Source organism: Vulpes lagopus, chromosome 2 (genome assembly GCF_018345385.1).
Source record: "Vulpes lagopus strain Blue_001 chromosome 2, ASM1834538v1, whole genome shotgun sequence".
Taxonomy (NCBI): Eukaryota; Metazoa; Chordata; class Mammalia; order Carnivora; family Canidae; genus Vulpes; species Vulpes lagopus.
This window is the reverse complement of record NC_054825.1, coordinates 66,489,660-66,505,822: the sequence shown is the minus strand read 5'-3', so window position 1 is coordinate 66,505,822 and position 16,163 is coordinate 66,489,660. Positions and strand designations below refer to the sequence as shown.

General features: G+C 36.3%; 1 protein-coding gene across 2 annotated transcripts in view; it reads left to right on the top strand.

The window, feature by feature from the left end:
* The window catches only part of GALK2 (galactokinase 2), a 136,927-nt gene that overhangs the window by 9,791 nt on the left and 110,973 nt on the right, over window positions 1–16,163 (top strand). For both annotated transcript variants that reach the window (XM_041743191.1, XM_041743190.1), the window contains exons 2-3: window positions 7,566–7,654; window positions 10,255–10,378. In XM_041743191.1, coding sequence (XP_041599125.1) covers window positions 7,566–7,654; window positions 10,255–10,378 — 213 coding nt within the window. The remainder of the gene's footprint in view (window positions 1–7,565; window positions 7,655–10,254; window positions 10,379–16,163) is intronic.

The window sequence follows — 16,163 nt, the reverse complement described above, 5'->3', positions numbered from 1 at the left end:
TGCCAAATAGCCCTGCAAAAAAAAAAAGATGCTATTTGATTATCTATTTCTTGAGTTTTTAGGAAATCTTTATGTATGTATGCATTTTTTGCTATGAACAGATGTAGTTTTGGATATAAACCATTTGTTGTTTTGCATATATTATATATTGTTCCCAGTCTAGCACTTTCCCTTTAACTTGATGATATCCTTTGTTGTGTAGACATTTTATACTTTATGCATTATAGTACCCTTGTATATGATATCACCCTTTCCTTATTCTGATTTCAGTGGGGAAGCTTCTAATATTTTGTCATCAAATAAGATGTTTACTATTTCTGATAAATAGCCTTTATTAAATTTAGGACATTTCTTTCTTTTCTAGGATGTCCATGGCTTTTTTTTTTTTTTTTTGACTTTTAAATTTTATTTTAAAAAATTAGTCCTAGTTATTGAATATTTTTTTTGTGGCATATTTTGAGAGGACCATGGAATTATTTAGAGTTTTCGCCTTTTATTCTGTTGTAATAGTGCATTTAATTAATAGATTTCCTCCTACTCTCTTTAGATTCCCAGAATAAACTCTGTTTGGTCACAAATATTAAATGATGTGTGTTGGATTAAAATTACCAACATTTTACTTAGGTTTTCTCTGTTTTCACAAGTGATAGTAGCCTATATTTTGCTTTTGGGGGCTATTGTTTTAGCACCCGGGTTTTTCTGGCCTCTCAAAAGGAGATGGAAAGTGATATAGGAAAGATGTTAGGATTGGAAGCTGATGGCCAAGAAAATTCTTGAGATGTCTTTGGTGCAAAAAGATGGTTTTGTTAAAGCACAGGGACAAGACCTGTGGGCAGAAAGAGCTGCACTGGGATTGTGAGGGGTGGCAATTATATACCTTCAAGCTGAGAGGGGGTTAGGGATAATATAAGCCTCGAAGAAATTTTGGAAGCAAGGTTTCCAGGATCTTGAGGGGGCTAGCTATTGTTAGGTCATTTATTCTGTCCAATAAAACCTTAGTCATGAGATCCTTCAGATGTATATTGGTGGGTCATAAGCTTGGGGGATGATTGCTAACAAATATCTTGGGGGGAGGTTTAGAGGTAAAGGAAATTTCCAAGGAAATTTTGTATGTGAAATAGACGTACAGGATTTGGCGGGGGCCGGGGGAGGTGGTGGTGGTCGGGCTAAGATTGCCTCTTGCCCTTAGCAAAGTGTCAGCATGTAGGCAGCTGAGTTCCTAGAAGAATGTCACTTTGCCTGTTTCAAAGACTTGCTGATGGACTGTAAGGAGTAAGGAAATTTAATTTTTCTTTTGCCTTTGTTTCCCACTTCAGAAAGGCTTTCCATAGCTTGTACTGTTAGAACCATTTATAAAAACAAAGGATCATCTTTCTTTTAAGGTCTGGTAGAACTAACTCCTAACATTTTCTGGGCTTTGTTAAGGAGATTATTTCTGACTTACTTTTTCTGTGTCTCTTCTGGCAATTTTTAGAAATTTATATTTTCTTAGAAAAATCACCCCTTTTTCTGTATTAAAAAATTTAAAAATCTTTCTTGAATCTATAGTCTCTTATTTCTCATATTGATTTTTTGTATAATGAGACTCAAAATTTTTTTCTATATTACTGTTTTTATCAAAGAACCAGTTTCTAATTATTTGGACCATGTCTGCTAGGGGGAACCCTAGTTCAGTAAATTCTGCTTATATATATATATATATATATATATATATATATATATATATTAAGATTTTATTTATTTATTCATGAAAAACACAGAGAGGCAGAGACACAGGCAGACAGAGAAGCAGGCTCCATGCAGGAGCCTGATGTGGGCCTGGGTGGAAGGAAGGTGCTCAACCACTGAGCCAACCAGACATCCCCGCTTTTCATTCATTCCTTCTGATTTCTCTATTGCTATCTTCTTGTGCTGTATGCATACTTTATTTATATTCATTATTTCTTGTTTTCCTATACTGAAGTTTTTTCTAAGTATCATTATGGTTGCATCTTGTAAGTTTTGATATATAAATCCCTGGTTATATTCTAAATAATTGTAACCTTGGCCTTAATATCTACTTTCTCTCAGCTTTATCTTTTTTTTTTAGATTTTAGTCACCCATTTGACAGAGAGAACACAAGCAGGGGGAGTGGGAGAAGCAGACTCCCCACTGAGCAGGGAGCCCAAAGTGGGGCTTGATCCCAGGACCCTGGGATCATGGCCTGAGCCGAGGCAGACACTTTACCTACTGAGCCACCCGGGCACCCCTACATTTGAATTTCTGATCAGGAGGAATTTATTGTGAAGGTTTCCCCTCCCTCAGTGACAGTCATCTATGCTTTGAAATGCCCTTTTTAACATTCATCACATTTTCAAAATAACAATTAAAATCATAACTAATAATTTTAGCATGCTTATAAAACCCCTCAAAACAAGGGGGCCTGGGTGGCTCAGTCAGTTAAGTGTTGACTCCTGATTCTGGCTCAGATCATGATTTCAGGTCTTGAGATCAAGGCCTGTGTGGGGCTCTGCACTCAGCAAGAGACTCCTTGGAATTCTCTCCTCCCTCTGGCACTTCCCCCCTCCCTCCCTCCCTCTCAAATAAATAAATGCTTTTTTAAAAAAAATTTATTTATTTGAGAGAAAGCGTGTATGAGAGAGAGAGAGAGAGAGAGAGGGAGAGAGAGAGAACTAACAGGGGCAGAGGGAGAAGCAGACTCCTTGCTGAGGCGGAAGCCTGATGTGGGCCTTGATCCCAGGACCCTGCGTAACCAACTCATTTGCCCAGGTGCCCTCAAATAAATAAATAAATCTTGAAAAAAAAATCCTCAAAACAAAACTTTGCAGTGAGTTCTGTTATTATCCTCAATTTGTAGTTGTGGAAAGTAAGATATTGAACTCACATAAATCACCATTATAAGAGAGGACTTTTTCTCTCCCTCTTAGATTTAGTAGCTTGGGTCCTCCAGGTCACACTGCCAAAGGTAGATTAACAGGAGAAAAAGTTTATTTAACATCCACTAGGGGGCTTCACAGAAAAGCAGTAAAATCCTCAGAAGTGGTTGGATCTAGGAATTTATATTATTTTAACAAGATGATAGATTGCGAGAAGTGAGTAGGCAAAGGAACGCTGTTTGGGCTTCTAGGGGTGGTAAGTAGTGGGGGACTATATGGGGAGAACTAATGGAAGGTAAGGGTTATTTTAGTAAGTTTTGTTTATGTAGACTCCAGTCTGTGAAATCTCTAGTGATGAGTCATCTCTTGGTGTGGGAGAGGGGAGGAGAGACACTTTCACAAAGGGAAGGGGAAATGTATGTCCTGCTTTTAAGCAGACAGAGGGAGGGTAGAGAGCGCTTCCTGTGTCTGCTATTTCTTGTGGCCTTCTGCTGAAGATAATCCTATGTCAAATGGCATATTTTGGAGTGGCATTATTCTGATCCCTTTCACCATAAAAATACATATTAACCAATTATTCATAGTAGTAAAAATTAATATTTTCTGTAATGTGTGACTAGGTATCCTGATATTGAAGAGGAAACCAAAGCACAGACAGGGTGGGAGACTTGCCTAAGGTCACAATGGCAAACTAAAGATACATACTTTGTCTCCTGAAATTTTAATTCCTTCACCTCTGCGGTTAGCTATATGATCACCCTGGTGTTTTCTGAGAATGAGTCCTTATACTAAAATCCACTTCTGTAATCATAATTTTACTGTATCATAATTACTGTAATCATAATTTTTCTCAAGTTCTGTTACTAAAACTTCTATTTTATATATATAGACATATATATATATATATATATATATACACACATACATATATATGTGATATATCCTAAGTCAAAAGCATTCAGAGCACCAGATTCAGCAATTTGTATGGTGATCTTTTGGCTAGTTCTGCCTTTAACAGTATAATCTTTGTAGGAGCTGTTATTTTCATATTGAAAATACTCATTGTACTTTTCAGGAGGGGGCATACTTTAAATGACCATCTTTTAAGAAATGGAGTCTTGCTGGTGACGCCCAGAGCTTTGAAATCCAGCTACTTCCCCAATTACAGCCATACTGCTTCATTATTAGAGGATTAGGTATGAAGTTTAGAAAAACATTGTACACTTCAGTTCTTTCTATTCTTAGAGAGAAATACTTTTCTTGTTTCCTTTTATAGCCTCCATGCATTTGAATTTCAAAGGGAGGAACGTTGAATGGTAAGCCTCCAGCACTGAGCAGTTATAATAAAGCGAGGACAGACTGCCTTCCTGAGGTAGTCTGGGAAAACGGCACATTTGAGAACCCAAAATCATTTCATTAAAGCACATTTTAGGAGATGAATTTATTTTAACTTTGCTGTTAGCGCTTCACTTTATTTGTGTTTGCAGTGCTTATAAAAGCAAATTAATAAGGATTCAAATTCAGTGGAACTTGAATTTTGTCTGCATATGATTTTCACAAGCAGAAACAACATGAACCTCTTTTTGAGGCTAGTGGGGTAATGGAAGCCAGAAAACTAGGAGTTACATGCTTCTCCCTCTCTCTCACTCTTTCTTACTTCTAATTGATCACCAATTTCTATGGATTTGACTTTTTGAATATCACCTTAATTTAATTTTCACCTTTCTCTATCCCTATCACTAATGTACCCTCAGCCTTTTTCTCTAGGTTTACTACAAATGGCCATCTATTGGATTTCCTTTTTTTTTTTTTTTTTGCTTTGTCTTCCTATAACCCATCTTTCATACATTTCTCAATGAGCTTTTTCAGGTGTGAAACTGATTAATGTCATTCTATCTGTAAATGTGTGTTCACATTCATTGCCTATGGGTTTAAAGCCAGATTCCTTAATAGGCCCTTTAAGACCTGGACCTAGACTACCACAAGCCTCCTCCTCTGATGTATTTAAATCCTAATTATAATTTTCTGAATACAGTATGTTGGGTCTTTTCATTCCATTTGCCTAGAATACATCACTTCATCCCACTTGTCTGACATCATCCTTTAAAATTCAACTATTATTGTTTCTTGGGGAGCCTTCTCTAACTTATCCTCCCCCTTCTGGATTTATTTTACCACCTTCTACAGTAGGGATGAAATAGCTTTTCTCTGTGCTCCCAAAGGATTGTGTTTGTCTGGCTTATCACTCTATTGTCTCTATATTGTACTTTTTAGTTTAGCTATTTTTCTTTTCTGCCAGATTTTTCCTAGAGGCCAGGGGCTGTTATTAATTTCTAAGAGTACTTAGAAAAGCACTAGTAAATGCTTCTTTAAAAACAAAAAAAAAATTTTTAAGTAGGGCTTGAACTCGACCTTGAGATCAAGAGTCAGATGCTTAACCCACTGAGCCACCCAGGCACGCCTTAAAATTTTTTTAGTTATTTTGGAATAACTTCACGTGCATAAAAGTCAAATAGTAAAAAAAAAATTACCATATACTCTTATCCCAGATTATCCAGGAGGTAACATTTTACCTTACTTGCTTTATAATTTTTTGTTTAATATATGCATACGTTCTTCTTACATATATAATATATATTATAAATTATTATTTGTAACAAATATATTATTTATAATAATAACTATATTATATAGTTATTGTATATTTAATTATATATTATATATTATCATTAATATATGAGAATTTACTGATGTGTTCTTTATGATTTAATATATGATGAATATTTGTGAATATTCCATGCTTTCTTAAGTTATATACCCCATTATCAGAGTATGATGTTAAATATATGTACATATTCATAATCTACTTGATCAATTTTGTTGTTTGAGTCATTCTTTCTTTTGTCCATCTGATCTGTTATTATACTGAGAATGGTATTTTTTAAGTCTCTTATTGTTAGTATATTCCTGTCTGTATTTCCTTACATTCCTTATAATTTTTGCCTTATTAAAATGGTTGTAGTTTCATTTGGAGGCATTTCTTAAACTATTACCTTCATTTTGAAGCCCTCAGCATTAAGAATTTTCCTTGTATGCTCTTTGGCTTACATTCTATGATGTTTGATATCAAGATTACTACCTCTGTTTTCTTATTGTTTCCTAAGCTCTGCCAACCAGATTATCTTTTTTGAGAATTTGAATCAATGGGCACAGAGATCTAATCAGATACTATGGGACATTGGAGCCATTAAATCTTGTAGAGTTGAGGTTACAGTGTCATGAAAATGGAAGGTATGGAGGAACAGAAACTAAGATGCTAACAGAGGCAACTGAAATGTCAACAGCATTGAGCAAAGGGAAGTAGAGATGGTGTCTTTGGAGGGATGATGGAATTAGACATGAAAAGAGAACCAAAGACACTAATATAAGCAGTTTCTGACGGCTGTCTGATTCTTTAGAGGCCATCTTGAATAACTTCCAAAGATATTCAACATCTCTTTCTATTATTATAATAAACTTCCTTTTTCCTTGAGCTGGTTTTGGTGTGATTTTCTATTTCTTACAATGAATTCATCTTTAAGATCAATTAATTAATGAGTCTTGAATATAGTAAGCTTTTATAGATATTTATTGTCCTGGTGTTATTATTCAGATACACTATGATGTGGGATGATAATCAATGAGACGTATTCATTCATAGAAGTGCTTTGAGATTACTTAATGGTATAAAATTATTAAATCTATTATAAGACTTTTGGATCTAGAGGAGGCCTATAAGGAATATTTAGTCATATTCTCTATAATTTCACAGAAGAGAGGCCAAAGGAAAATGATTTGCCCCACTGGAATTAGAACTGTGGTCTCCTGATATCCAGTCTAGTTTTCATTTGACTACTGGTACTGGGTTGCATAGTGACTCCTCACCCCCAACCCATTCATGTCCATCTGGAACCTCAGAATGTGGCCTTATTTGGATTAGCATCTTTATATAATTATTTTATCAAGTTAAGATGAGATCATAGTGAATGAAGGTGGGCTCTAATTTGCTAAGACTGGTGTCCTTATAAAAAGGAAAAACAGAGACACAGAGACACACAGGGAATTCTATGTGGTGACAGAGGCAAAATTTGGAATGATGCAGTTGTAATCCAAGGAATGCCAGGGATGGATGGCTATTACCAGAAAGTAGAAAAAGGCAAGGAGGGATTCTCCCTTACAGGTTTTAGAGGTGCATGGCTCTGCTAACACTCTGGTTTTGGACTTCTAGCCTCTAGAACAGTGAGACAATAAATTTTTATTCTTTTAAACTACCCAGTTTGTAGTATTATGGTAGCCCTAGGAAACTGAAACACTACCCCATACTCTTTCTTTTAGTATAGAGATCCTTCTCCAAATATCATTAAGAATTCTACAAAAAGTTATATTCTTTTTACTTGAGGGAAATAGTTTTTCCTGTTGAATACATTAGTCTTTTTTACTCTTCTGTGTTCTTAGCTATACACTTGTGTCACTTAGGGAATTATTGTATTGTCGTATCCTAGGATTTTCAAAGAAGTATGTCAGTAAAAGAATTTTGCTTTTCTTTTTAGAGATAATTAATGGTGGTAGGCATATGAAATGTGTGTATGTATATTTTATGGATTTTTCTGTGATACAGATATTGTGATGTATTGTACTCTTGCTTTCAGATTGCTGAAGCTAAAGGAGATGTTTAACTCTAAGTATGGATCCATTCCCAAGTTTTATGTTCGAGCACCAGGAAGAGTCAACATAATAGGTATTTCAGAAGTTCCTTCTCTTGACTCATAACTCTTGGAAATGAACAAGGGGTATTGGAAGGGGAAGTGGGCGGGCGGATGGGGTGACTGGGTGATGGGCACTGAGGGGGGGATACTTGACGGGATGAACACTGGGTGTTATATGTTGGCAAATCGAACTCCAATAAAAAAATAAACAAAAAACAACAATAAAAAACAAACAAAAAAAAAGAAGTTCTTTTCTAATTTTTTTTCCTCCTTTGGTAAGATTGAAATTTTTGTTAAAATCCTGTTTTTTTTTTTCTTAATTTTTCCCAGGAGAACTGAGAAGAGTATTTCATATAGTAAGATAAGCTTTTGTATTAGGGAACACACTATGTTTTCATTTATCCCAATGCATGTTATTAATGTTAATTTTTTCCACTTATTTAAAAAATTTGTTGAAACCTGGTTATTGATATTGTTTTCATGGGCAGCCCAGGTGGCTCAGCGGTTTAGTGCTGCCTTCAGCCCAGGGCCTGATCCTGGAGACCCAGGATCAAGTCCCACATCGGGCTCCCTGCATGGAGCCTGCTTCTCCCTCTGCCTGTGTCTCTGCCTCTCTCTCTGTGTCTCTCATGAATAAATAAATATAATATTTAAAAAAAGATAATGTTTTCATGAAAGATGAAAAGATTTTTTTTTGTGCTGCAGGTTAAATTTTTAGATTGTGGTGAATACTCTTGGTGGTTTTACATTTATTCATTGGATTGGAAGAATACTGGGAAGCCCTTTTTAAAAGTGTAGTGACATGTTGGGAGCACCGGGGTGGCTCAATCTGTTAAGTGTCTGCCGTTGGCTCAGGTCATGATCTTAGGGCCCTGGGATCAGAGGCCTGAGTCAGCTCCCTGCTTGTCAGGGAGTCTGTTTCTGCCTCTGCCTCTGTCCCTTCCCCTCCCCTTGTCCATCCCCCATCCACCCAGGATGGGTAGGAAATATCAGAAAGGGAGATAGAACATAAAGACTCCGAACTCTGGGAAGTGAACTAGGGGTGGTGGAAGGGGAGGAGGGCGGAGGGTGGGGGTGAATGGATGATGGGCACTGAGGGGGGCACTTATGGGATGAGCACTGGGTGTTATTCTGTATGTTGGCAAATTGAACACCAATAAAAAATAAATTTATTATTAAAAAAATTTTCTATAATTAAAAATGTAAGCATACAAAAAATAGTTGGAGTAATATAATGAACTCCCATGTAACCAATATCTAGCTCAATTATTATTAACTCAGGTGACTTATTTTACTTTGAGGCAAATAATGGGGGATTTTTTTTTTTTTTTTAAAAAGGGATGTTTGAGCATGGTTAAATGAAGGAGGGAGGGGGAATGGAGTAAAGCCAGTGGAGAGAGAGATTGTAGATAACTGAGAAGGGAGGAACTGATGGAGCAGATTTCCTGAAGGCAAGAGGGGCTGGTATCTAGGGCATCAGAAGAGGGCAGCTTTGACTCTTTTAGCAGCAGGCAAAGAAAGAAAAGGATGCAGTTTCATGTAGATAAATGTATAACTTTCTCCTTGTGAAACCACTGTTTTATATCCCTGTCTTTTTGAAGGAAGTTTGTGAGAATGACAGCTTTGAAAACCACTTCTCCATCATTGTCAATCCATAAAAAAGAACCCAACTCTTTATCATTTCATTTTATTTTTATCTTTTTTTTGAAAGATTTATTTATTCATGAGACACACACACACACACACACACACACACACACACAGAGAGAGAGAGAGAGAGAGAGAGAGAGAGAGAAAGAGAGAGAGAGAGGCAGAGACACCGGCAGAGGGAGAAGCAGGCTCCATGCAGGGAGCCTGACATGGGACTCCCTGTGGGAGGCCTGCTTCTCCCTCTGCCTATGTCTTTGTCTCTCTCTGGATAAATAAATAAAATCTTTTAAAAAAATTGGTTAGGCATTTAGTTATGCCACAAATTTGAATAAAGCAAAGTCCTCAACTTAGCGTGTTGGCTAATAAGGAAGGATGAGGTAATGTAAGGCAGAGTGTGCTAAAGGCTTTAATTGTTCATATTTAAAAAATTACTTCTTTATTTATTCATGAGAGACACAGAGAGAAAGAAGCAGATACACAAGCAGAGAGAATAGCAGGCTTCATGCAGGGAGCCTAATGTGGGATTCGATCTGGGGACTCCAGGTTCACGCCCTGGGCCGAAGGCAGACGTTCAACCACTGAGCCACCCAGGAGTCCCTTCAATTGTTCATATTTAACAAAGTAATAGGAAAGAGCAACAGAGAAATGAGATAGTAGTATTTTTTGACACTCCATATAACTAGTCACAAAACAATATGTTTGAAGATGATCACTATGAATTACAAAGTAGAAAGAAACTTGTGAAGATTTAAAGGAATCTAAAAATTAACAGAAACTAATAAATAATATACTTATCTAGCAGATGTTTCAGGCTAGAATGTCTAGGAGAAAAAGAGAACTGAATCGTTTCCAGTGCATAGTATTTTTATTTTCTGTTAAAACCTGACTTATGGTCAAATTTTTCTTGTATATCAGCCTACTTTGAGTTTCTCTTATTTCTTATGCTGCAATGTTAAAAATTCTTTCTCTTTTTTTTTTCTAGGAGAACATATAGATTATTGTGGATATTCTGTTCTTCCTATGGCTATAGAACAAGATATGTTAATAGCTGTGGAGCCTGTGAAAACACAAACTCTTCAACTAGCCAATACAAATCCCTTGTACCTGTGAGTATTTAGGATTGATACTATGTGTAATGGGGTGTGTGTGTATGTGTGTGTATTCATATCCAAATGAACTCTTTAGAAGAAATCAAATTTGTAATAAATCATTGAATTTATTGAAAATTTACATCTTAAAAAAAAAAGAAAATCTGTATCTTACTTCCCAAAAGAGTCTAAGGCTTCTCTTTCATATTTTTCATTTGCTCATTCATTTGAGAAACATTTCCTGAAGACTTACTATGTGTATGGCATTGTTTTAGATACTGGGCCATACAAAACTTAAAATAACTCTATCCTTTCCCCGAAGGTATTTATTATCTGTGTAGGTGGCTATCTTCAGCCAAATCAATGGTGGTGCCTTTCTGGTATTACTGGGGCACCCTCTAATTCTCTCGTCATAACATTTTATCACATTATATTATGATTACCTGCTTACTTACCTGTATTCTCCCAGTAGATCATAAACTCTGTGACTTCAGGTACTGTTGTGTCTCCAGTGCTGTAGGCTCAGTGTCGAACTTCAGGTCTTGTGCATAATATATATAAGTTTCTAGTGCATATGTTTTATCAAGTTAGAGACATACTTTGTATTTCCTGTTGTTTTTGAGTTCTTAGTTTGCTGAGATTAAAAGAAATTTGTTAATGGGTATTGAATTTTATTAAATCTCTATTCAGTATTAAATAATGATTTAAAAAAAGCACTATGAATTACACAGATGGGTTTTCTTTCTTTTTTAAGATTTTATTTATTTATTCATGAGAGGCACACGGAGAGAGGCAGAGACACAGGCAGAGGAAGAAACAGGCTCCCTGTAGGGAGCCTGATGCAGGACTCCATCCCAGGACCCCAGGATCATGCTCTGAACCAAAGGCAGATGCTCAACCACTGAGCCACCCAAGTGCCCCTGATGGGTTTTCTAATGTTGAGCTATTTTTGCATTGGGATATGTCCTACTTGCTTATAGTATAGTTTGATGGACTTGATTTGCTAATTACAAAAAAGATTTAGGAATATGTTTGGCACCTTGTATTTTTGGCTTATTATTCATTGGCTAGTTTGCTTACAGTAATACTTGTTCATTCAGTGAATATTTTTTGTGTGCCATTAATAAGGCACAATACAGGTTGTGCAAAATACAGAAATTTCTGACTTTTATGTCCTAGCCTCAGCAATCAGACAACAAAAAGAAATAAAAGGCATTCAAATTGGCAAAGAAAAAGTCAAAATCTCCCTCTTCGCCGATGACATGATACTGTACATAGAAAACCCAAAAGACTCCACCCCAAGATTGCTCGAACTCATACAGCAATTTGGCAGTGTGGCAGGATACAAAATCAATGCCCAGAAGTCAGTGGCATTTCTATACACTAATGAGACTGAAGAAAGAGAAATTAAGGAGTTAATCCCATTTACAATTGCACCCCAAAAGCATAAGATACCTAGGAATAAACCTAACCAAAGAGGTAAAGGATCTATACCCTAAAAACTACAGAACACTTCTGAAAGAAATTGAGGAAGACACAAAGAGATGGAAAAATATTCCATGCTCATGGATTGGAAGAATTAATATTGTGAAAATGTCAATGTTACCCAGGGCAATTAACACATTTAATGCAATCCCTATCAAAATACCATGGACTTTCTTCACAGAGTTGGAACAAATTATTTTAAGATTTGTGTGAAATCAGAAAAGACCCCGAATAGCTAGGGGAATATTAAAAAAGAAAACCATAGCTGGGGGCATCACAATGCCGGATTTCAGGTTGTACTACAAAGCTGTGGTCATCAAGACAGTGTGGTACTGGCACAAAAACAGACACATAGATCAGTGGAACAGAATAGAGAACCCAGAAGTGGACCCTCAACTTTATGGCCAACTAATATTTGACAAAGGAGGAAAGACTATCCACTGGAAAAAAGTCTCTCCAATAAGTAGTGTTGGGAAAATTGGACATCCACATGTTGAATTCTTTAAAGAAAACTTTAAATTGCCTCAAATACAATTTTGTGTCATTATTTGTAAACATTTAAAACTGTCTACATAATAATTTGTTGTATTGATTTACTCAAATTTACTTAACCATTCCCACCATCATAAATATATGGTTTCAGTTTCATTTTTTCTACAAAAGCAGAACCTGAGACAGACCTGAATGAAAGTAGAGTATTTGGAATATGATCCCAGGTATGGAACTCAAACAACATGGAGAATGATTTAGGGAGGCAGAGATGATTCCTAAGGTAGGTAGTCCTTGCTGTAGGTAAGGGGCTTCATTCTACCAGCACTCCTAGGAAGTATGCAGCATGCCTCCCAGAATTGTCCACATGTTGTGCAACATTCATTGCATGGAGGTACCATAATTTATCTATTCACCATTGATGGGCATTTAGATAGCTTTTGGCTATTATGAACAATGCTGTTGTGGATATTTGTATACAAATCTATGTGTGGACATGTATTTCATTTTCTTGGGTAACTATCTGGGACTATCTAGTTCACCTTTTTAAGAACTTGCCTAACTGTTTTCCAAAGTGGTTGTACCATGTTTCATTCCTACTACTAATGTATGAGAGTTCCATTTGCTCTACATTTTTGCTAACATGTCTTTTTAAAATGTTGGTCACTCTCATAAGTGTGTAGTATTACCACATTGTGGTTTTTATTTTTAATTTTAATTTCTGTAACGATGTTGAACATCTTTTCATGTACTTGTCACCTAGATATCTTATTTGTTGAAGGGCATATTCAAATCTTTTGCCCATTTTTAAGCAGGATTTTCATTTACTATTGACCTGTAAGATTTTCTTTTATACTGTAGCTACAAGTCTTTTGTCAGATTAATATTTTATAAATATTTTCATCCAGTCTGTGACTTGGATTTTCATTTTCTTTACTATGTCTTTTGAAGAATAATAGTTTTTAACTTTGATTAAGTACAATTTATTCATTTTTTTCATGATTTATATAGTTTTTAAAAAAGATTTAATTTATTTATTTGATATATAGGGAGAGAGAGAGAGACAGAGAGAGAGAGAGAGAGCATGAGTGGAAAGGGAGGGACAGAGGGAGAGGGAGAAGCAGACTCTCCACTGAGCAGGGAGCCTAACTTGGGGTTCTATCCCAGGGACCTGGGATCATGGCATAAGCCAAAGGCCAATGCTTAACTGATTGAGCCACCCAGGTGCCCCTCATGGTTTGTAGTTTTTGGCTGTTTTTAAGCACCCTTTGCCAAACCCAAGGCACTAAAAGTTTTTCTAGTGTTTTCTTCTAGAAATTTTATGATTTTAGCACTTATATTTAGGTCTGTGATCCAGCTTGAATTAATATTTGTATGTAGCATGAGATAAGGGTTGAGGTTTATTTTTTTACATATGGCTATCCAATTGTTTCCCACCATTTATTGGAAAGGTTTTCATTTCCCATTGAATTATCTTGGCAACCTTTGTTGAAAAGCAGGTGACAATAAATGTATGGATCTGTTTCTGGACTCTATTCTGTTTATTGTTGCATTTGTCTATCTTTTTTTAAAGATTATTTATTTGAAAGAGAGAGAGAGAGAGAGCATGCACACATGCATCGGCAAGGGGAGGGACAGAGGGAGAGGGAGGGAATCACAAGGAGACTTCCCACTGAGCATGGAGCTCCACTCAGGGCTCCATGTCATGACCTTGAGATCATGACCTGAGCCGAAATCAAGAGTCAGATGCTTAACTGACTGAGCCATCCAGGTGCCCCATATACTTGTCTGTCTTTTTATTTTTTTTTATTTATTTTTTTATTTATTTATGATAGTCACAGAGAGATAGAGAGAGAGGCAGAGACACAGGCAGAGGGAGAAGCAGGCTCCATGCACCGGGAGCCCGACGTGGGATTCGATCCCGGGTCTCCAGGATCGTGCCCTGGGCCAAAGGCAGGCACCAAACCGCTGCGCCACCCAGGGATCCCTACTTGTCTGTCTTTATGCCAATATCACATTATCTGAAAACCATAGCTTTAAAAAATTTTTTTTTTGACTATGGTTGATATACAATGTTACATTAGTTTCAGGTGTGCAACATAGTGATCCAACTTCTTTATACCTTTTGTTATGCTCATAAATATGGCTACCATCTGTCACCATACAATACTATTACAATATCATTGATTATATTCCCTATACTGTGCCTTTTATTCTGGTGACTTATTCATTCCATAACTGGAAACCTGAATCTCCACCTCTTTTTCATCCATTTTGCTCATCCCCTCACTCCCTTCTGGCAACCATCAGTTTATTCTCTATTTTTAGATCTGGTTCTGCTTTTTGTTATTTATTCATTTGCTTTGTTTTTTAGATCACACATATAAGTGAAATCATATGGCATTTGTCTTTCTCAGTCTGACTTATTTCACTTTTCATAATACCTTCTAGGTCCATCCACATTGTCACAAATGACAAGAAATCATCCATTTTATGGCTGAGTAATATCTCATTATATATATGTACTACATTTTCCCTATCCATTGATCTATTGTTGGACACTTAGGTTGCTTCCATATCTTGGCTATTATAAATAGTGCTGCAATAAACATAGGGGAGCATATATCTTTTTGAATTAGTGTTTTCATTTTCTTTGAGTAAATACTTAGTAGTGGAATTACTACATTGTATGATGTTTCTTATTTTTTCAAGTATTTTATTTATTCATTTGAGAGAGTGTGAGAGAGAGCATGAGCTGAGGGAGGGGCAGAGGGAGAGGAAGAAGCAGACTCCCCGCTGAGCAGAGAGCCCAACACAGTGCTTGATTCCAGAACCTGAGATCATGACCTGAGCCAAAAGCAGACAACCATCTGAGCCAGGCAGGTGCCCCACCTTGTATGATGTTTCTATGTTTAATTTTTTGAGGGACCTCCATATTGTTTTCCCCAGTGGCTGTATCGATCTATACTCCCACCAACAATGCATGAGGGTTCCTTTTTCTCCATGTCCTGTCCTTTTGATCCTAGCCATTCTGATAGGTGTGAGGTAATATCTCATTGTGGTTTTGATTTGCATTTGCCTGATGATTAGTGATGTTGAGCATCTTTTTGTGTGTCTGTTGGCCATCTGTGTATCTATTCAGATCCTCTCCTCATTTTATAATTGGATTGTTTGGGTTTTTTGATATGAGTTGTATAATTTCTTTGTATAGTTTGGTTATTAACCTTTATTAGATATATCATTTGCAAATATCTTCTTCCATTCAGTAGGTTGCCTTTTTATTTTGCTGATGGTTTTTTAAAATTTTGATATAGTCCCAGTAGTTTATTTTTGTTATAATAAAAATATAAACTTGCCTGAGGAGACCTATCTTGAAAAATGTTGCTACTACTGATGTCAGAAATTATTGCCTGTGTTCTCTTATGGATTTTATGGTTTCAGATCTCACATTTAGCCATTTTGAGTTTGTTTTGTGCACAATTTTAGAAGTGGGTCCAGTTTCATTCTTTTGCATGTAGTTATCCAGTTTTCCAGCACCATTCATTGATGAGACTGTCTTTTCCCCATGGTATAGTCTTATCTCATTTGTTATAGATTAATTGACAATATATGTGTGGGTTTAATTCTGGGCTGTGTATTTTCTTCCCTTGATCTAGGTGTCTGTTTTTGTGCCAGTACCATACTCTTTTGATTACTACAGCTTTGTAGTATATTGAAATCTGGAATTGTGATACCTCTGCCTTTGTTATTCTTTCTCAAGATCACTTTTGGTATTTGGGATCTTTTGTCCTGTACAAATTTTAGGATTATTTTTTCTAGTTCTGTGAAA